The 22,279-nt window shown below is 39.2% G+C and overlaps 1 protein-coding gene across 4 annotated transcripts in view; it reads left to right on the top strand.

Moving 5' to 3' along the window:
• The window catches only part of TAF4 (TATA-box binding protein associated factor 4), a 104,060-nt gene extending 82,103 nt beyond the window's left edge, over positions 1-21,957 (top strand). For all 4 annotated transcript variants that reach the window (XM_087720540.1, XM_087720541.1, XM_087720538.1 and 1 more), the window contains one exon: positions 21,066-21,957. In XM_087720540.1, the coding sequence (XP_087576666.1) occupies positions 21,066-21,233 (168 nt within the window). In that variant the 3' untranslated portion in view covers positions 21,234-21,957. The remainder of the gene's footprint in view (positions 1-21,065) is intronic.
• The last annotated feature ends 322 nt before the right edge of the window (positions 21,958-22,279 follow it).

Raw genomic sequence — 22,279 nt, 5'->3', positions numbered from 1 at the left:
TTTCCTATCTTCAACTCAACAGAAAACTCACTTTTTATTCCCAACAAAATTAATTATTGCAGACTTTTTAAGGGCTGGTGGTTTTCTTTTCAGTAGCTGTGGGTTTAAGTTTTGATAGGCAGAAGCTTAGCTTTTAAAGGGCCTTTGACCCATAAGGTTGTCCAAAGAAGCTTGATAATTTCAAGGTGTAGCGGCATTGAAATGGCTTCTTTTGCATTCCTTCAGCAGTTTCCTGTTTTTTAAAAAAATGTAACAGGAAACGAAGTTTGGAGTTACATTTGCTAGATGTCACTTCTGCACTGCTTTTGTGCACATATGTGTGTGGGACTTGAATTAAAGAGGGAGCCAGTTCTCTTAACCCTTCAGTTTATCTTCCTGTTGTGGCCTGCCAGCAGAGCGGGCGGCAGACTCAGACAGTGAGGAGGTTTGGGAGGAACCTGGGCCAGTCCTGGAGTCTGGGGAAGGCTCTGATGAGGGCTCTGAATCGGAGGCAAAGTGGGGGCCAGGGCCGTCTGACAGTTATCAGCTGCCTCCAGAGTCAGACATCAGTGAGGCAGATGAACAGTTGGAGCCTGTTCCCAGTGTGCGCATGCGCAGAGTTGCCAGGAGAAGGGAACAGCTAAGGAACACGGGCTGACTTGGGAGTAAAGCCACAGATTGATGGTGAATGTCCCCTCCAATAGGGAATAAAGGGGAGCGAAAGGGGGGGGGGAATTTGCAGGAGACAATTGGTTCGGTTAATTAGTGTGAAAATTTGTTCATGACTCTCAGAGACGCCTTGCCAAGTATTGTTTTATATAGTGTTACTTTTGGAAGATACTGGCCTGGCAGCTTTCCAAGCCTGATGAGGTCTGTGGTTGTAAATTCACCCTTGAAAGACTGTTTGCCGGGACTTTGCTGGATGTGAATGAGAAGAATTCACATTAGCTTAAAAAAAAGGGGTTTTTGTCGGGACAAGGAGTCTGCTTCGTGATTTGGTGAAGCCTAGGTCAGAACACTTCCCTTCAGCACCATAGGCAAGAAGACCATCCACTACCCCTATTTAATTCCCACCCCTCTATTTAATAAAATAGTTTCTGCCCCATTTTCATAGAGAGGATTTGTTTTCCTCTATTTCTGGAATTTGAGCCACCCATTGCTAGAAGGACAGCTGCTGAAGCAGAAGCTCAAAATACTTTGGCCACCTAATGAGACGAGAGAGCTCCTTGGAAAACACCCTGATGTTGGGAAAGATTGAAGGCAAAAGGAGAAGGGGACGGCAGAGGATGAATTGATTAATGTCATTGATATAATCGACAGGGATTTGGGATAACTCCGGGAAATAGTGGTGGATAGGCGGGGCTGGCCTGCTGTGGTCCATGGGGGTTGCAAAGAGTCAGACGTGATTTAGCAACTGAACAACAAAAACAATTGTTAGATTTATTTGTCCCATTAAATCCACTGAAGTTTGCAGTTTCTATCCGAGTTGGAATACTCTTAGAAACAATATTCCTGTGCTCCCTGCTACCACCGGGAGCATGGCTGGAGAGAACTGTTTTGGTATATGGCTCACCTCCATATACACGGTTCCAGAGGTTTTGATCCTTGTTTCTCTCCAGAGGAAAAATTTAACTTGCATTGTCCTGCCCTTGAGCCAGGCTTGAAGATAGCTGTCCTTTAAGCAGAGGATAAGTTCTTAATTCCTCTGGATGATTTCAAATATTAGGGTTTGTTCAGAGTGCTGCTCAGTTTGGATGCAACTCTATGCAAGTCTGCGCATGGACCTATTTCGTTTAAAATCCCGTTTTTAAAAGCTCCGAATCTGGTTTTGATCCCCCCCCCCCCCGGAAGTCTTGCTTGCATTTCAACAAACTGATTAATTGAGTTTCTTTAAATTAATCAGTTCCGGGATAGCCAAATGAAGTGCAGGCTGCCTGAATTGAAGCTTTTGTTTGCTTAATTAAGAACCAGCTGCTTTGGCTCTAATGAACTCACAGCTGTCTGGCTGCTGTTGTACACGGAGCTCTCCCTTGTCTATCTTAATGGGCTTGTGCATTTGTGTTCCTTGTTTTTTTGTTTGAAGAGAAAGCGTATTGCCAGTGTTTTGCTAATGTCCAAAGAATGTTAAGAATACACAAATCAACTTTAAGCAGGATCTATTTAGCTACGAAATGAATCCCAACCAATCAGCCATGAAAGAGGGAATCCATTTTATTAACACAATTAACAAATTGGCAAGACTTCAAAGACCAGAGGAAACATGAAATACAGATTTTCTTATCTTGGCAAAATAATTCCTTGTTCTTACTGTAGAAAGTTGGTTGTCTGAACATTTCTGCAATATATATATATATATAGTGTCACAACCCCTGGTATGCCCCAATTATGGAAGGAAGCTAACTGCTTCCATTCTCTGTCCATCGGCTCGTCACAAGAGACCATCCAGACAGAAAGCCCAATATTTTGCTGTTGCCTTTTTACATTTGTGTTGTATTTGTGCTGATTTATCTCCCTTTATTTATTTATCAGCACAAATACAACATATATATCTATATATATCTATATATATCTATATGTATATATATCTATATGTATATATGTATATATGTATATATGTATATATGTATATATGTATATATGTATATATGTATATATGTATATATATATATGTATATATGTATATATGTATATATGTATATATGTATATGTGTATATGTGTATATGTATATATGTATATATGTATATATGTATATATGTATATATGTATATATGTATATATGTATATATGTATATATGTATATATGTATATATGTATATATGTATATATGTATATATGTATATATGTATATATGTATATATGTATATATGTATATGCAGAAATGTTCAGACAACCAACTTTCTACAGTAAGAACAAGGAATTATATACACCCTGCACCCATGCATGTGCCCATGCATATATATATATACACCCTGCACCCATGCATGTGCATACATGTACCCCAGATGTACCCCGCGCATGTGTGTCAAAGACCTGAAGAACATCTGGCCGGTCTGTGCATGTCTGGTGAAGCTGGGCTGGGGCGATGGTTGGCTTGCCTGCAGAGAGGGCATGTCACAGGTTCGCCATCACGGATATAGTCCAATCATGTCTTTTGAGATAAGGGAATGTTAGGCAGAGCAGAGAAAAGACACATGGCCCTCCACAAACACACACACACAAACACACACCAAGACACGCAGTAAGAAGAATTTAATGTTTTAATTTTGTAAGCCATCCAGAGTCTCCTCATGGCAAGATGGCAGCAAATAAATTTAATGAAATGAATTTTTTTTTTAAAAAGAACAGAACAAAATATAAAAGTAGTTTGTACTAACACACTTCAGTATTCCTTTTCATACCTTTCTATATTGCAGAAGAGGTTTGCTCCATATATTCATTCCCTTTCATTTTTTTTAAACTCATCACTTCGTAAGGATCTTACCACCATCCAAACCCAACTTTTTCAGTATTTCCCTTTTTTGGCCCATTCACTCTTCCGCATATACCGTATTTTTTGGAGTATAAGATGGACCTTTTTTTCCTCAAATAGAGGCTGAAAATCTGGGTGAGTCTTATACACCGAATACAATATTTTTTGCCTCCCGAAGCCCCGCTCCCTTCACCAAAATGTCCGGGCATACCCTTATGGAGGCTTTCATAGAGTTCCTGGGGGCTGTGGAGGGCAGAAATGAGCCTAAAATGGGCCTTTTTTTGCCCCTCCAGCCCCCAGCTGACAAAGAAATGGGTCCGTTTTCAAACCAGCATACAGAGACACTGCAGTTTAAATAGGCTTTTACTTTTGTGGAAATAGAGGTATCAGAGTCCATCAAACCATCCAAGTCATACACAGATAAGACAGTCAGTCATCAATGTCTTTCAATTAAGGGATAATCGAAATAACATAGTCCGGTATCATATAATCAGTTCAGTACTCAAAGTTTGTTAACAGTTGCAAAACTTACAATAACTTACGGCACTTTCTAACAGCCAGCTTCCAAAAAACTCAGATCAGATCAGCCCAGCATCTAACAGAGAGCTAATGTCATTCTGGCTCCCTCTTATGGCCGATTGAGGAAAACAGCAACCAATCACATTTTACAGTATGACTTAAAGAAACAGGTACAACATGGTTTATATATTGCCAACCCAACCGTTAGATTATATTTCTAACACATACCCAATTCCTGCAACCATTCTTTCTATGTTTTAGCCGGCATATGGTCGTCCCCCGTCCCCCCCATATCATCTTTGTTGCTCTTCCCTGCACTCAACATTTTTTTCATATCATGGCAACCAAAAAATATGCTATCCACTGTCTCTCTGCCAGCATCTGCCAACATTTTAAAAAGTTATTTTTCCATCTTTTCCCATAATTCTGCTGACTGCCAGCTGCCAGCAGTTTGATTCTCACCAGCTCAAGGTTGACTCACCTTCCATTCTTCCGACGTTGGTAAAATGAGGATCCAAATTGTTGGGGGCAATAGGCTGACTCTGTAGACCGCTTAGAGAGGGCTGTAAAGCACTGTGAAACGGTATATAAGTCTAAGTGCTAATGCTTATTGCTATCTTTAATAAATATTCTAAATAGGTACACAAATTCATGTATTTAATCTAACACTTTTGTATAACTTGCAGTGATTATTTCCCTGTTTCCTATCAAACAGAATTTCTTTGATTTTGATCTGTTGGTTTCAGTTTTTTTAGTCGAAGGCATAAGATGATTGATTAATATATTAAATTTTGATGCTGCCCATTATAGCCATTGTTTTTTTTTTTTTTTTTAATGTATATTTTATTATGTTTTCATTCTATACAATCACATATTCACTGTGCTTGATCAGGGCATATAACATTGAATAATAAACACGGCCCTCACTCATATAGAAAATGCCCTCTACAATACAAACCCAGTATACCACCTTGGCCTGCCATACACCCTCTTTCAACCCCCTCCAACTTTCATTCTTCCTTCTCACACACCCCTCTACGCCTACTTCCCCTCCCCTTCTTTCTAACCCTATCACTCCCGCTCCATTCCCTCCCTCCCTTCTCCTCCTCCTCTCTCTCACCCTCTCCACCCTCCTTCTTCTTTCACTCGACTCTTTCCTTCGGTATCTATTACCTTCCAGTATATTCGGTTTGTACTATTTTCGCACTAACATTGAAAAGCCACAGTATACAAATACAATCATGGAATTTAACACATATTGTATTTCCCCCCTCCCCCCTCCCCCTAAATCCCCACCTCCCTTCCCTCCCCCCGACTTCCCAAAGACCATACGTGGTATAATTTTTGAACAATCACAGTCTGAGATATCTCTACATTGAACTCAGCTTCTTACTGTTACCCAAATTTTAAACAATTTAAATTATTACTGATACTAAGCATAAGCTATCTGGAGTTTTTTAGTCCCATATTTACTTTTTATGTAATCAATCCACTTTTTCCAGTCTCTTTTGTATCTCTCGTTTGAATGTTCTTTGAGATATGCTGAGATTTTGGCCATTTCGGCTAAGTTCATAACTTTCAAAGTCCATTCTTGAATGGTGGGTAAATCTTTCTTCTTCCAATACTGCGCCACCAAGAGTCTTGCTGCCGTTATTAAATACAGGATCAAATTAGTCTCTGCTACTGTAAAATCAATGCATATACCCAGTAAAAACAGCTGGGGGGTAAATTTTATCCTTCTTTTAAAGATGTTTTGCAGGATCCACCATATTTTTATCCAAAATGCCTTAACATTACGACATGTCCACCATATATGAAAATATGTAGCATCACAAGAACCACATCTCCAACATTTAGGTTGAACATTTGGATACATAGAGGCAAGCTTTTTAGGATCTAGGTGCCATCTATAAAACATCTTATAAAAATTTTCTCTCAAGTTTTGTGCTTGTGTAAATTTCACATTTCTTACCCAGATTCTTTCCCATGTTTCAAGCATTATTGGTTCCTCGACATTCTGAGCCCATTTTATCATACAATCCTTAATCAGTTCCGTTTCAGAATCCATCTGTACTAATACATTATATATCCTCTTTATATGCATTGAGCTTTGATCTCTTATTTGTTTAAACAAATTATCCTCAACTTTTACAAAGCCAGTTTTTTGATCTGTTTTCCACCTAGCTTGTAGTTGACCATACTGAAACCACGTTTGAACTACCTTCTCTTCTTTAAGTACCTCTAAAGATTTTAGTTCCATCACCCCTCTTTCTGAGATAAGAAGTTGTCTATAGGTGGTTCTATCGTGTTTTTGTTCTACATTCATATTTTCAATTGCATGTCTAGGAATTGCCCACATGGGCACTTTATCATTTAGTTTATGTTGATATTTTTTCCAAACCCGCAATAAAGCATTTCTTAAGATGTGATTTTTAAATTTCTTATCCGTTTTTTTGTTAAATAACAGGTAAGCATGCCAACCATATAACAAATCATATCCCTCGATATTCAAAATTCTGTCATTAGTTAGATGAATCCAATCACTAATTGCAGATAATGCCACTGCGTCATAGTATAATTTTAAGTTAGGTAATTTCAATCCTCCTCTTTCACGTGCATCTTGCATTATTTTCATCTTTACCCTCGGCTTCTTTCCTGCCCACACAAATTTGTTGATACCCTTCTGCCATTCTAAAAGATTCGCATCTCTTTTAAGTATTGGTAACATTTGAAAAAGAAATAAAAATTTTGGTAAAATGTTCATTTTTACTGCCGCTATTCTACCCAGCAAGGACAAATGCAGTTTTTCCCACCTTTTCAACTCCAACTGTGTACTATGCCAAAGTGATTCATAATTATACTTGTATAATTTCCCATTTGAGATGGAGATATTAACTCCAAGATATTTAACTTTTTTAACTACCTCACATCTTAGCGTCGCCCCCAGTTCTTCCTTCTGTTTGATAGTCATATTTATAGCTATTATTTTGGTTTTTCCTAGATTTATTTTAAATCCCGAGACTTGACCATATTGATTGATCGTATTCAATAATACCCTACTAGATTCCTGCGGTTGTTCCAATATTATAACCAGATCATCCGCAAATGCACAAATTCTATATTCTTGCTGTCTAATTTTGATCCCTTTTAGACCGCCCAGGCCCCGTATCTTATTCAACAGTATTTCCAAAGTTATAATAAACAATAATGGGGACAGAGGACAGCCCTGTCTTGTACCTTTTTCAATTTGAAAGGAGTCTGTCAGACTTCCATTGACAATGATCTGGGCTGTTTGCTGCTGATATATTGCACCAATTGACCGTAAAAAGCCATCTCCTATCTGCATTTTTTGCAATGTCTTCAGCAGGAATTGCCAATTAACTCGATCAAAGGCTTTCTCCGCATCCAAAAATATGAATGCGGCCGGGATTTGATTGTTCTTTCCCAGGTATTCTAAAGCGTTGATAATTAATCTAACGTTATCCTTCATCTGTCTGCCCTGTATAAAACCAGTTTGATCGGTATGTATCAGTTGCTGAGTTACCCCCATTAGCCTATTTGCTAATATTTTAGTAAAAATTTTATAATCTACATTAAGTAATGAAATAGGTCTGTAATTTTTTGGTTGGGTGAGGTCTTGATCTTCTTTGGGTATCAACGATATGAACGCAGTCTTCCACGAGGGAGGCACTTTCCCTCCCGATTGAATTTTATTGAATAGTTCTCTGAGTGGTTCTACCATTTCTAACTGTAGATATTTATAATAAACAGCTGTTAAACCATCTGTGCCTGGTGCTTTCCCTAACTTTAATTGTTTAATTGCCTGCAAAATTTCCCCAGAGGTTATAGGTTGGTTCAGCTTATGCCTATGTTCTTCTCTGACTAGGGGGATTTTCTCTTTATCTAGGTATTTGTCTATATCTCCGTCCTTAATTTTATCCCCTTTATACAACTCTGTAAAAAATTCCCGAAATACCTTTTGAATCTCTTCCTGTTGAAACACTTCCTTCCCTCTGTGACACAATTTGGTTACATTTCGAGCTTTCCTTTTTTTTCTAATCTGATAAGCCAACGACCTACCGGGTTTATTTGCATTGCAGAAAGTATTATGTTTAGCATATAATAAACTAGTAGCTACCTGGTCAGAGATCAGCATATCAAACTGAGATTTTAATATAGCAATTGTTTCCCTAATCTTTGTATCTCCTGGATTCAATGTTAATTCTGACTCTTTCCCTTTAATTTCCTCTTCCAATTCTTTTCGTTTTTGCCCTTGTTTGTATCTATGTATTTTATTTATATTCATTAATACTCCTCTCATATACGCTTTGCTTGCATCCCATACATATTCCAAAGATGTACCCTTGTTCATATTGAAGACAAAATATTCCGATAGCAATTTTTTACAATCATTAACATACTTTTCATATCTAAATAAGTTTTCATTCAACCTCCAGGACCTTCTTGCCTGGGCTACCCTTCCCAATTCCATCCAGACTGGATTATGGTCTGAAAGAACTCTCGCCATAATCTTTGTCTTCTTCACCCTACAAAGTAAATCATTTGTAATTAGTATAAAATCAATCCTTGAAAGAGATTGATGTCTATTGGAAAAAAAGGTAAAGTCATATTCTTCTGCGTGCCTCTCGCGCCAAGCGTCTCGCAATTCAAAGTCGTCCAGCATGTCAAAAAAGGGTTTGGGTAACTTAGCTCGAAATTTGGTGTTCGGGCGAGCTGTCTTCTTATCTCTTTTGGTGTCGATCACGCCATTCCAGTCACCCATTAATATACAAGACTCAAAATCCCACTGTACTAATTTAGCATGGAGATTTCTATAAAATCCATCTTGTTGTTGATTAGGAGCATAAATTCCCAAAAGTAACGTCTTTTTCCCTTCTAAGATTAAATCTAATGCAATATATCTTCCAAAGGGATCTGCTTCAATTAGCTCAGCTTTAATGTCTTTTCTTAAATATACTACTATGCCATTTTTCTTTTCCATGGCTGAGGTCGCAAAATGTTGGCCCAGTTTGGGGTTAAACAAATATTTTTGATCGGTTGATTTGATATGAGTTTCTTGCAAGCAAATTATGTCATTCTTAAACTGTTTAAGATAATGAAATATTTTCTTTCTTTTCTGTGGAGAGTTCAATCCGTTAACATTCCATGTCAAAATCTTAGTTGTCATTTTTGGTTGCCTGAAGCTTTTTTAGAGCCTCCCGCAAGGCCTGTCTCACCTTTGGTTTGGCTCCTCCCACAGCTTCTGAGCTTGTTGCAGTAGCTCCTTGGTCAGTGGCCAATGATTGTTGAGATTGTTGCATAGTAGCTTGTTTATCCGTTTGTCTGGTGGTCTTGCGGTTGGATCTTTTTTCCTTGACTCCTTGCCCTTCCGGAAGAGGGAGATGATACATTTTATCTGATGGTTGTGTGGTTTGCTGTTTATCTTGTTCGTCTCGTGGTTTTTCACCATATCCCGAAGGTTCAGGATATCCCATCTTCAGAATCTTATGATAGAAATCACGAGCTTTCCATACAGAGCTGAGACGATATCTTTGTTTGTCCATTGTAACTATAATACCGAATGGGGCATCCCATCTGTACTGTATCTGGCGCCTTCTGAGCTCTTCCACCAGAAAAGCATAATCTCTTCTGGCTCTTAGCATCTGAGGCGGTATTTCTTTCAGAACAATCAGGTCCTGTCCACCAATTTGAAGCTTAGTATTGTAGGACTCTTGTAGTATCATATTTCTAGATTCTCTTGTAACAAAGTATATTACCACGTCTCGGGGAAGTTGCCTTTGTTTTGCCGCCCATGAGTTAACACGAAAAATCCTGTCAATCTGCCAATCAAAATTGGATCCTGGTTTTCCCACCAGACGGTCAAAAGCTTCAGAAAACATTTGCTTTAAGTTCTCCTGCTTTTCTTCACGCAGCCCCCTCACTCTTAATGCAAGCTCCATCTGCTTATACTGTATCATAATAATTTGTTTTTCAGCATTATCAATTTTTTGTTCCACCACTTCAGTTTTGGATATCAGGTTAGTTTTAGCTTCATTGAGAGTTTCTAAATTATCTTCCATTCCAGAAATATATTCTGTTATCACATTTACAATTCCCATCATATTATCATTCATTTTAGTGACCCTGGTATCGAATTTATCATATAGAACTTCCATCTCATTCCTTATTTCATCTTTGAAATCTTTAATCATTTCTAGATTCTGTTCTCTGAATTCTTTAAACATTTCTAAGTTCTGTTCTCTGGATTCTTTGAACATTTCCAGAAAAAATTCTTTTGTTAGTACATCTCCACTAGGGGGCATAGATGGTGGGGGCTGCAACTTTGTGCCAGGTATGGGAGACGTTTTCGGAGGTAATTTAACAGAGGTTGATTTGGATGCCATTATATTTTGGTTTTAATTATTTATTCTAAATTACTAATCCACTGTGCTATGTGGAGAAAAAGAAATTCCTCCCCCCCCTTTTTTCCCTTCTTTTTTTTTTCTTTTTTTTTTTCCCAAGGGGTTTTACGGAGGATTTCAAAAGAGAAAGTCCGTTTAGAATGTTTGGAATGTGTCTGAATCAACAAAGAGTCTTGAAAGCTTTAAGGGAGTAGCTCTAATTAAATTATAAGAGATTATTTCTTTACTTCTGTAGCAGGAAGCCGGAAATAACAGATGCAGAAGCTGTAAACGCCATTTTGAAGACAATTAAGCAAAAGAGGTTTTTATAACATTGAAGCTGGTATTTCAGATAGAGAAAAGGTTTTAAAGTTCACAAGTTGGTCTTTGCTCGTATTGACTTTTAATAGTCTCTTTTCTAAAGATTGTCCTGAGGGGGAGGGGATCCTGTCTCGTGCTGTGAATAACAGCTGCGAAGTTCAGGTCGGAGTTGAATGACTCAGCTTTGGGTTGATTCTCCCCCTCTGTCCACAGCTCACAAAGAAACAAACTGTGAACTTCAAAGAAGATTCTTACCAGCTGAGATTCCTCACTGCTTTTTTCTTGTCTGAAAAAAGAGTTATCTTCTTGATATTGAGTAGATAACGATCCTGAATTCTGGGGGCAGCTCTGTTAAGCTGCCGACCGGCGACAGGCCACTCCCCGGAAGCCCCATTATAGCCATTGTTATAGTTTCTTAAGAAATCCAGGATTCCAGCACTACACAATCACTCCCCCAGTGTTCTACTATTTCCACTTAGTCTACGTCTTCTCTGAAACACTCTTTTCCCCATTGGTGCAACTCTACACACTTTGGTTGCGTTTTGTAATGTGATCCTTTGATTCCAGCAACATGTTCATGCTCGGTTCATTCTGTTGGCTGATTAGTTCATTTTCTTTCACGCTGGGTTTCTATTTTCTCTTCCTACACCCGTTCTACTTTTTACTTTAGTGTATTTAATTGATTGTACTAAACTAAAAAGCCAATCTCAGATTTTGGTCCTTTTTTCCCCCCACTCATTAGTTTAGTGATAATTACTCCTTTTGCATTCCAAATTGCAGGCTTCCATGCAACGTAATTCTCCCCTGATGAGCACATTGATATAGATCTCTGCCACCCATCATGGCTCTGGCCTATAAAAGCTTTCCCATAACATTTTTTAGGAGAGAAGATGTACAGGTAGTCCTCGACTTACAGTCATTCATTTAGTGACTGTTCAAAGTTCATTTAAGGACCTCTGGCTGTTTTTCCACACTTGCGACCATTGCAGCATCCCCATAGTGATCAAAATTTGGATGCTTGATAACTGGCTCAGATTTACAGGTGAAACTCAAAAAATTAGAATATCGTGCAAAAGTTCATTTCTTTCCGTAATGCAACTTAAAAGGTGAAACTAATATATGAGATAAGATGCATTACATGCAAAGCAAGATAGTTCAAGCCGTGATTTGTCATAATTGTGATGATTATGGCATACAGCTCATGAAAACCCCAAATCCACCATCTCAGAAAATTAGAATATTACATGCAATCAATAAAACAAGGATTGTACATAGAACCATATCGGACCTCTGAAAAGTATAAGCATGCATATGTACTCGGTACTTGGTTTGGGCCCCTTTTGTAGCAATTACTGCCTCAATGCGGCGTAGCATGGAAGCTATCAGCCTGTGGCACTGCTGAGGTGTTATGGAAGACCAGGATGCTTCAGTAGCGGCCTTCAGCTCTTCTGCATTGTTCGGTCTCATGTCTCTCATCTTTCTCTTGGCAATGCCCCATAGATTCTCTATGGGATTCAGGTCAGGTGAGTTTGCTGGCCAATCAAGCACAGCAATCCCACGGTCATTGAACCAGGTTTTGGTGCTTTTGGCAGTGTGGGCAGCTGGAAAATGAAGACAGCATCCCCATAAATCTCTCTTCTGCAGAAGGAAGCATGAAGTGCTCCAAAATCTCCTGGTAGACGGCTGCGTTGACCCTGTCTTAATGAAGCACAGTGGTCCAAAGTCTTGTTGCTCCTTGGTCCAAAGTCGTCTTTCCTGATGAGAGCAACTTTTGCCAAAAGCGCCAAAAACTAGTTCAATGACCGTGGGATTACTGTGCTTGATTGGCCTCTCCATTCTTCCTCCATACTTTCCAAATGAGATGCAAAAGTTTGCATTACGGAAAGAAATGAACTTTTGCACGATATTCTAATTTTTCGAGTTTCACCTGTATGATTGTTCCCAGGGTCCTGTGATCCGATCCCCCTTTTGTGACTTTCTGACAAGCAAAGTCGATGGGGAAGCCGGATTCTCTTAACAACTGTGTTACTAACTTAACAACTGCAGTGATTCGCTTAGCAACCGTGGCAAGAAAAGTTATAAAATGGGGACAAAATTCATTTAACAAATGTTTCACTTAGCAACAGAAATGTTGGCCTCAGTTGTGGTCGTACTTGAGGAATCGTTACATGAGGCTCATGTAAGAAACAAAAATAGAGATAAAAATTTTCTAAAAAAATCTGCCTGCCAAGCACTATTGCTGGTGAAAATTAGCTGATAATTGAAGACAGGCTAAGAAAGATTTTTTTTTAAGGCAGTAAGGTGAGGTAATTTAAAGCACAAGTTTTTTTCCCCAGAATCCTCCCGAAACAGGTTTAGAGCGAAGTAAGCCACATTCAGGTGTTCTCTGCTCCGTTCAGATGCTCCGGATAAAACTCAGTCCTGCTAACATCCCTCAGAGGCTACTAGGCAGATAGTGGCTTTCTCAGTGTGATTGTTGTCTGCAGGAGGTAAATCTTGGCATGAGGGAGATACCTTCAGGCAAAGGATGACTGAACAGGATTTTAAAGTTATTCCTTCCTCCTTGGAGTCAGTTCAAGGAAAAAAAGGAGCTGGAATTATATGAATTCTAATCCAGTGTTAGAAGCAAGGAAGCTAAGATGGCACCTCTAACATGGATCAAAGAAACGTTGATAGAAACATGGATTTAGAAGGGCAAAAGAATGGATGGCGAAGAATAATTACTAACTGCAAGAGTTATGTTCTCGAAGAAGACCAAGCTACAATAGAAGTGAATGCAGGTAGTCCCTTGACTTATGACCATAAATGAGCCCAAATGGTTGAAAGTACCTGTAGTTCTGTCTTTTCCTGATCATCCATCCTTCTGCCACGCTTACTGAGCAGTTGATATAGTGATTTTTGATCTTCTGAACAAATCTAGCTCTTTTTTTAAAAAAAGCAAAGGTTCTTAGCATCTTTTGCTAAAGTCATCTTGAATTATTAGCTTTTCTGTTAACACATCTCTGCCCAAGAAATCCAGCCATATGCAATTCTCTCTTTGTTATCCATTTCTTCCTTACACATATTCTTTGTGATTGCCACTAAGGATATTGACTTCTTCTGTGTGTCTGCCTTTTTCTTTATTAGAAAGGTTTGCAGTTTTGGAAATTCCCACCAATATTTAATTCATTCCATTAGTTTTCCCTGACATGGCATCCTACTAATTCTTACTCTGGGTTTATTAAAATCTGGTTGTTGTTGTTTTTTTTAAAAAAAGTCTTATTATACTTCCTTGTGAAATCCAGAATTCCAGCATGATGCAGTCACTTCCTTGGTATTCCTACTACTCCCACTTAGTGTCTGTGGAGATTCTCAGTCATCCAGGTCATGGTTGCCTCAAAGGTGGTTTTTCAAGAGGTGACTGGACTTTCTTTGTTTTTCCTTAAAGACGTTTCGCTTCTCATCCAAGAAGCTTCTTCTGTTTCAAACAGTCCAGTCGTCCCTTCAAAAAGCACCTTTGGCACATCCACTTAATCTAGTAAGGCCTCTTTGTGGTTAAAACTAAGTTAGGATAATTGATCCCCTTCTGTCTTCTACTTTAAGAAGGAAAAAGTGGTAATGAAGACAAGTTATGAATGTCATAGGAGGACATACTTGTTAGGGTTTGTGTTCTGACCCCCCCTTGTCCTACACCAAAGCACACCGAGACAAAGATACTTCAAGGATTTATTAACACACAGACTAGACCTTGGCAGCAATCCAGCACAGAACTGACCTTGGCAGCAATCCAGCCTGCCAAGAGAGCCACGATAGCTTCTCCAGCTCTAGGAAATATGTTGACTCCTGTGGAAAGCCAATCCTTTTATAGTCTTGAGAGGAGCCTAATTACCACCAGCTGAGTTCAATTATGTCCTGTACTTGCGTAACTGAACTTTATACCTATTAGCCCTCGGTTGCCGGGCATCCAGGACCAACTCCCTTATCTTATCCCCACTGCTCCAATGCATGATGTCAGGATCACACTCCCTTGTCTCCTCCCCACTACTTCAAGGCTTGACTCCCTTTGGCTCTCACCATTGCTCCAAGCCTCAGGCGCCTCCTGTTGGCCCACCCAGCCTCTCTGCGCCCTGCTCGGAGTTGGAACCCTGTCCAGGGTCCTCCACATCTTCCTGAGCCGACTCATAGGGCCCCTCGTTGTCGGAGTCTGGTGGCAGCTCCAATGGCTCCTGCTGGGCCACAACAGGTTTGTATCCCAATATATGTTGGGTTAACTAGAGTTTCCCCTCATTCTAATAAAATAGAACATTGTAGCAGGGTTGAACTATGGAGTCCTTGATGCTCCCTATGCTTGCAGATGTTTCATTACCCAACTAGGTAACATAATCAGTGCGAGCAAGTGTGGGGTTTGCTTTCTGTTTATATACAGCAGCTTGCATTGCTAGTTTTGGTAGGGATGTGGCTTTCTTCTTGGTAGCTCCTTAATTAGGGTACTGTTTTCTGCTTCATTGTAAATAGATAAATGGAGAGTGAGTCCTAATACTGATGATATTACTTAGTTGAGCTAAACAACTAAGCTCAGAGAGCACCAAGGACTCCACAGTTTCCCATCTTTGTTGTTTCATACCATTTTGAAAGATATGTAGATTACTTTTAAGAAAGCCATCCTCCCCTCTTGGTTGGATGGTCGATGGCGAAAGCAATAGTGGTTTACAGACTGCTTTTCATTTCATCTTGCCCTTATTTTAAACAGATCGTCTCAATGGCATCACCCACTTCACTCTCCCTTGGATTTCTGCAGAGATATGTTTAGTCTTAAAAAGGCAGTGTTATCCTGCCTCGATTTTTATTGCTTGTGCTCATTTTGAACATGCTGTAGCTTTCACTTCTATTCCAGATAAGAGAAATGGCCCACCAGTTCTCAGTTTCACTAATCTAGGAGCGGGGAACTATGATCCCTTTATGACTTTTGGACTTCAACTCTCAGAATTCCTGAGCCAGCATGGGAGTTGAAGTCCACAAGTCATACAGGGGCCATAGTTCCCCACCTCTGTATTAATCAGTCCTAGTTTTTCAAACTTGTTCCTCCTGATTTTAGAATAGAATAGAATAACAGAGTTGGAAGGGACCTTGAAGGTCTTCTAGTCGAACCCCCTGCTTAGGCAGGAAACCCTACACCATTTTAGACAAATGGTTGTCCAATCTTTTCTTTAAAACTTCCAGTGTTGGAGCATCCACAACATCTGGAGGCAAGTTGTTCCATTGATTAATTGTTCTAAGTGTCAGGAAATTTCTCTTAGTTCTAAGTTGCTTCTCTCCTTGATTAATTTCCACCCATTGCTTCAGAGAGGAACCAGCCCCACTGTATATCAAGGGTGTGTGTGGAGAGGGTTTCCTCTTTTAAATTCTTGGGAGTGCTTATTAGTTAAGATCTCATCTGGAAAAACAACACGTCCCTGGTGATTGAAAAGGCCCAACCGAGACTTCATTTCCTTAGAGTCCTGCGGAAAAATCAGGTGGAACAACGGCTGATGACCTCTTTCTATCGGTCCACCATAGAAAGTGTCCTCACATATTGCATTATAGTACGGTATGCTGGTTTAACAGCTGCAGACAGGAAGGCACTACAGAGAGTGATCAATTTGGCACAAGAAACCATTGGTTGCCCTCTTAACACCACTGGATGACATCGCCAGGTCTCGCTGCTTTAGCAGAGTAAGGAAGATACTCAGAGATGATTCACACCCTGATCAGTGTCTCTTTGCACTTCTACCATCAGGCAGAAGACATCAAAGTATAGCCAGCCGAACAAAAAGGTTTAAAAATAGTTTCTATCCTTGGGCTGTCAGACTTTTAAATACAACCACAATCACTCCATGCACACGTGGAAATGTATGATTAGTTTTTTCTTTTTCTTTCTTTTTTCATTTCCATTATAATTTTGCACCAGTGAGGCTAAAACCAATTTCTTTGTATTTATTTTGTACAATGACAGTAAAGACTATACTATACTTGCCCTGCCCTCAGGTGCCTTGGAGAATAGTTTGACTCCCTCTTCTTTTTGGCACCCCCTGAGATATTGGAAGGCTGCTATTGTATCTCCCCTAGTCCTTCTTTTCATTCAACTAGACATACCCAGTTCCTGCAACCGTTCTTCATAATCCTCTTTGTTGCTCTTCTCTGCACTCTTTCAAGAGTCTCCACATCTTTTCTACATCATGGCGACCAAAACTGGATGCAGTATTCCAAGTGTGGCCTTACCATTTTTACTGGATATTTTAAGAGGAGTAATATTTGCACAATGTGTAAACTATCAAAAGTTTTTTACTTCTAAATATCTTTAACTCTGGCACTTTTTTAAAAGTCAAAATAGAAATTAATTTTCTGGACTTTATCTGCCACCTGCTGGTTACAGTTATTTACTGTTGTCCATATATTTTCATAGGAATGAAGAAACTTTGTCATACTCTTGTTTATTTTCTCTTAATAAGTCACTCCTATCCTTGAGGAATTTGTTGTTGTTGTTTCTGTTGCATTGATGCGGTGACAAAAGTTTAATTGGGCAATTTCTGAGTTGTTGAAAATCTGGTTCAGGAAGAGCCAATGTCTCAGCAGAGTTAAATAAAAAAATGTAGTCTAAACTGACTTGATTAGGATTTAAAGTTAGGTCTTCTATATCTATGACATTATTATACAAACCCCACTTTCCCTTAATCTGTGAGTTTAATTATACAGAAGGTTAATATGCAAAGGCACTTTTAAGGTGTCTGTGATTCAAACTTTAGAAACTGTATCACTAGAATATGCAGAGTACCGTTCTTTCTATACTTTCTGTGTTTTAATAAAATACTATATGTAGATAAAATAAAATATATATGGAGATGTATGAATGCTCAGCAGAATCAGAACATGCCACAGTGACACATTGCATTTTAGTATTCAGAGATTAGTAAAGATATTTTTTTTTGCATAATATTTTTATTTCCGTTTCATTCTATACAATCAGATGTTTACTGTGCATAACCAGGGCATATAACATTGAGTAATAACCACAACCCTCACTTATATAGAAAGTGTCCCCTACAATACAAACCGAATATACCACCTTGACCCACCATACACCCTCTTTCAACCCCCTCCAACTTTCATTCTTCCTTCTCACATACCCCTCTACACCTACTTCCCCTCCCCCTCTATCTAACCCTAACCCTATCACTCCCTCTCTTAATCCATTCCCTCCCTGCCTTCTCCTCCTCCTCTCTCTCACTCTCTCCACCCTCCTTCTTCTTTCACTCAGCTCCTCCCTTCGGTATACTTCTATTACCTTCCAATATATTCGGTTTGTTCTGTTTTGACACTAACATTAAAAAGCCACAGTATACAAGTGCAATCATGTACCTTAAAGTTTAACACATATTATGTTTCCCCCCTCCCCCTAGATCCCCACCTCCCTTCCCTCCCCCCGACTTCCCAGAGCCCATACATGGTATAACTTTTTGACAATCACCGTCTAAAATATCTCTACATTGATCTCAGCTTCTTACTGTTACCCAAATTTTAAACAGTTTAAGTTCTTACTGATGCTAAGCATAAGCTATCTGGAGTTTCTTAATCCCATGTTTACTTTGTATATAATCAATCCATTTTTTCCAGTCTCGTTTATATCTCTCGTTTGAATGTTCTTTGAGATATGCTGAAATTTTTGCTATTTCGGCTAAGTTTATAACTTTCAAAGTCCATTCTTGAATTGTAGGCAAGTCTTTCTTCTTCCAAGATAATAAAGATATTTTTTAAAGTAATGTAATTTTAGAAGACTATACAGGTAATCCTTGACTTACAACCGTTTGTTTAGTGACTATTTGAAGTTACAACATCACTGAAAAAAAATGACCTATGACCGGTTTTCGTACTTACTACCATAGCAACATTCCCATGTGATCATGTGAAAAAAAATCAGGCACTTGGCAACTTGTCAACGTTTACCATGGTTGCAATGTCCTGAAGTCACCATTTCTAACCGTCCCAGCTGACTTCCAGCAAGCAAAGACTACGTGGGAAGCCAAATTTGCTTGAGGACTGTATGATTCACTTAGCAACTGCAGCAGTTCACTTAATAACTGTGCCCAAAAGGTCATAAAATGAGGCACAACTCACTTGTCGGTGGAGATTCTCAGTCATCCAGGTCATGGTTGTTCCAAAGGTGTTTTTTTCAATGGACAACTGCCTCATGTACATGTGTTGTTTCTCTGTGTCACAAGATGTGTGGGTATATGCATAATTTTGTACTTATTTGTTTATTTATTTATTTAGTCATGTTTATGTAGTATATATTGGAGGTGGTAAAATTTCATTTTAATGCATGCCAATTAGGATACATTTAAAGTGGCAATAACATTTTTCTAAAGCTCTAAGAAGTTCTCACTTAGCAACCAAACCTTTTGGCTGAATTGTGGTCGTACGTTAAGGACCACCTGTACTATGCAGATATTTTTTTAAAAGAACACCATACCATGAAAATGAAATAGAAGTAGATTCAATCCAGATGGTCTAGAGCAGGGCTGTCAAACTCCGAGCCTGCGGGCTGGATGCGCTACGCGCTGGCCACGCCCATGCCTGGTTTAGCGAAGGGGGGGGAAGTCCCAATATGTCACGTGATGTCATCGTGACGATGCAAGTCCCCTAATCAAAGTAAACAGGCAGTAAAAAGAAATCATGGTGCTTAAAAACATCCCCTAGGAGGCAAATCCAGAATATTTGGGATACTTATAGGCTGAAAGGTGACAGAGGAATTACATAATCAAGGTGTTTTAAATCATAGATGACTTGTCGCTCTGTGGGTGAGATGAGCTGTCTCTAAATTTGGTAAATAAATAAATAAGATGCACTGGGAAGATATTTTTCCTCTGTTAGAAGATCCAAGTTCAGGGATTATTCAATATTAAAAGAAGGGAATTATTCATGCAGCACACAATTGTGCTGGCCCGCACAATTAGTGAGGACTTCTGACTTGTAGGGCAAAAAGGAGATGGGATAAACTCACGGTGTTCAACTCTGCCAAGGGCTATTGATCCCAAAGATTCAGAGTGACTCTGGGTTGGGGGCAGAAAGCCTTTTAATGCCCCTTGCAGGGCAACAAGGATAGAAAAAGGGTGGGTTTCCATCTTCATTTGGGACCTCAAGTAACCCTCGAATTACGACCACAATTGAGCCCAAAATTTCCATTGCTAAGCGAGACAGTTCTTAAGTTGGTTTTGCCCCATTTTATGAACTTCCTTGCCACAGTGGTTAAGTGAATCACCGCAGTTGATAGGTTCATAACACGGTTGTTAAGTGAATCTAGCTTTTCAGAAGGTCACCAAAGGGGATCCCATGACCCAGGGACGTTCCCGTCAGGGTTCCAAGTAAGATACCTGTAGCAAACAAAACTCTGAGGCAAGTAGATTCCTAAAATAATAAGTTTATTGGACATGTCATATAGGCACAGGCTGGTGAAAACTGACTCTGATTATCCCTGAGGTTTTCACCTAATTAAAAGTAAAAGTTTTTCACTTTCTCAAAACAGTCAGTCACATGGTCCAATCAGGATATTGTCTGGTTGCTAGGTGACTCCAGTCCCCTCCTTCCGAGCACCTGCAGGAATGTCCTTGGTTTCCAAGAGAAAGTATTTTGTTTTGACTACAACATTCCACCTATCTCTGTTCCCCCTCCCTGTCCCTCTTCTCTAGTGTGTCAGCACTGAAGTCTCAAAATGGCCTCAGTCAGGCCAGTTTCAGGGTTGACAACTCCAACTGTCACAAATATGAGTCAGATGTCATAAGTCTGAAACAAAATGGCAGTCAGTCACTTTTTTCAGTGCCATTGTAACTTTGAACAGTCCGTAAGTGAACTGTTGCAAATCAAGGACTACCTGTAGTCAACTTTGAAAAGGGGATTCTGCTTGAAGGATTAAAAAAACAAACATCTTTTTTGTCAGAGTTTGTTGCAGAAAATCAAATCCAGGAAACACACACAGGTAACCGATTCAGCAGGATTCATTAATGTCTCTTTATATACAATATAATACACAAGTAAATATACAATACCGACAGGTGGTTCTTCCAACATGGTAGAGAGGAGAGATTGTAAGTAGTTTTAGTTCAGCAGACAGACTAGTTTCTGTTTCCTTTTGCACAGACTTGAGAGCTACCGAGGTAAGCCACGCCCAGGCTCCGAGCCGTCTGGCATGGCTCTCAGTCACCAAGTAGTTCCCATTGGCTTACCCAGTTGCCGTGCCTATACATTGGCTGACCCTGTTCCCGTGTCCTATTCCAGCCAGTCCCCAACGGCTGACCTGTTGTTATGTCCTATTCCAGTCCGTGAATATTCTGACACTTTTCTCTCTCTCTTTCTTTCCCCCCAGGGATCCAGTCCGAGTGTAGCAGTACCAGGATGCTCCGGAATCGGGACAACCAGACAGTTTACACGGCAAAGGATAACGCGGGTGAACCTCAGGGACCTAATATTTTGTTTAGAAAACGAGCGAGAGACGAGCCATTCACTATTGCTCTATAAAGCATTCCTTAAATAGAAGTGGAGAAGATCAAGGTATTTTTTGGCAAAAAAAAAAAAGAAAAAAGAAGAAGACCCTGGGGATACTTTTTATATATATTTGCAGATTACGCCTTTTTTGTAACAAGCCTATGGGATATTGTTCTAAATCCAAATCAGAACACCCCTCCCATCAACAGCCACCGCCCTGAGACAGCCAGCTCTTGGCAAGGAGCCGTTTTCTATTCCCATTGATCATTAATCCTTTGATGTGTATGTGAGAGACCCCTTTCTTTGACAGTCAGGAGACGTGGAAAGGCCTAAAGGAGACAATATGCGGACAGTTGAAAGTTTAACTCATCTCTTTGAGTGGCCTTCTTCTCAAACAAGCCATATTATAGAGACTGAGGGAACCATTAGCAAATAACCAGCTACTCTGTGTCAGACGATCCTGTAGCAATTCAACATTCATTGTGCATTTTTATTTCAATTGTACTTTAACTCAAATCATCTAGGTATATAATATATACACATACACACACACACACACATATATATATGCCTACAGCAGGTGACCTCATTTTACGTTAGCTTTTTAAAAGAAGTCAGTTAGCGAAATAAATTGATTTTAATAAATATTTATCTTTTCCTTCCTGCCCGAAATGGTTCAGATTCTACACAGACATTTAATTTTTAAGCGTAACCTCCAATTCTTTTTTAATCTCGTTATTATTATTTTATTTTGCTTATTAGAGGCACCCCCCCACCCAAAACTCCGAAGACCCACAAGGAAGAGTTCCTTCTGAATGTTTTATCAGCATCTGTAAAAAAAAAAAAAAATTAAAAAAGGAAAAAAAGAAATGCATTTATTTGCTATAGTTTGTAAAGCTGTAAAGTTTAAAACAAAAAAAGAAAAAAGGAGAAAAAAAAAGAAAAATACCTTTTCAGCATAAATATATTTTACTTGCACTGTGTTTTTTAGCGAAAGTGAAAGCTTAGATTAAATAAATAAAAAATCAGAGTTGAGAGGAATCATCAAAAAAAAAAAAAGGCAGTTTTTCTCAGTGTGAAATCAAGTGTTGAAAA

This window comes from Thamnophis sirtalis, unplaced genomic scaffold, assembly GCF_051295495.1.
Source record: "Thamnophis sirtalis isolate CommonGarterSnake01/CBP01778 unplaced genomic scaffold, rThaSir2_p1.2 scaffold_7, whole genome shotgun sequence".
In the NCBI taxonomy this organism is placed as follows: Eukaryota; Metazoa; Chordata; class Lepidosauria; order Squamata; family Natricidae; genus Thamnophis; species Thamnophis sirtalis.
Note: the sequence above shows the minus strand (reverse complement) of the source record. Positions and strands in the feature narration are given on the sequence as shown.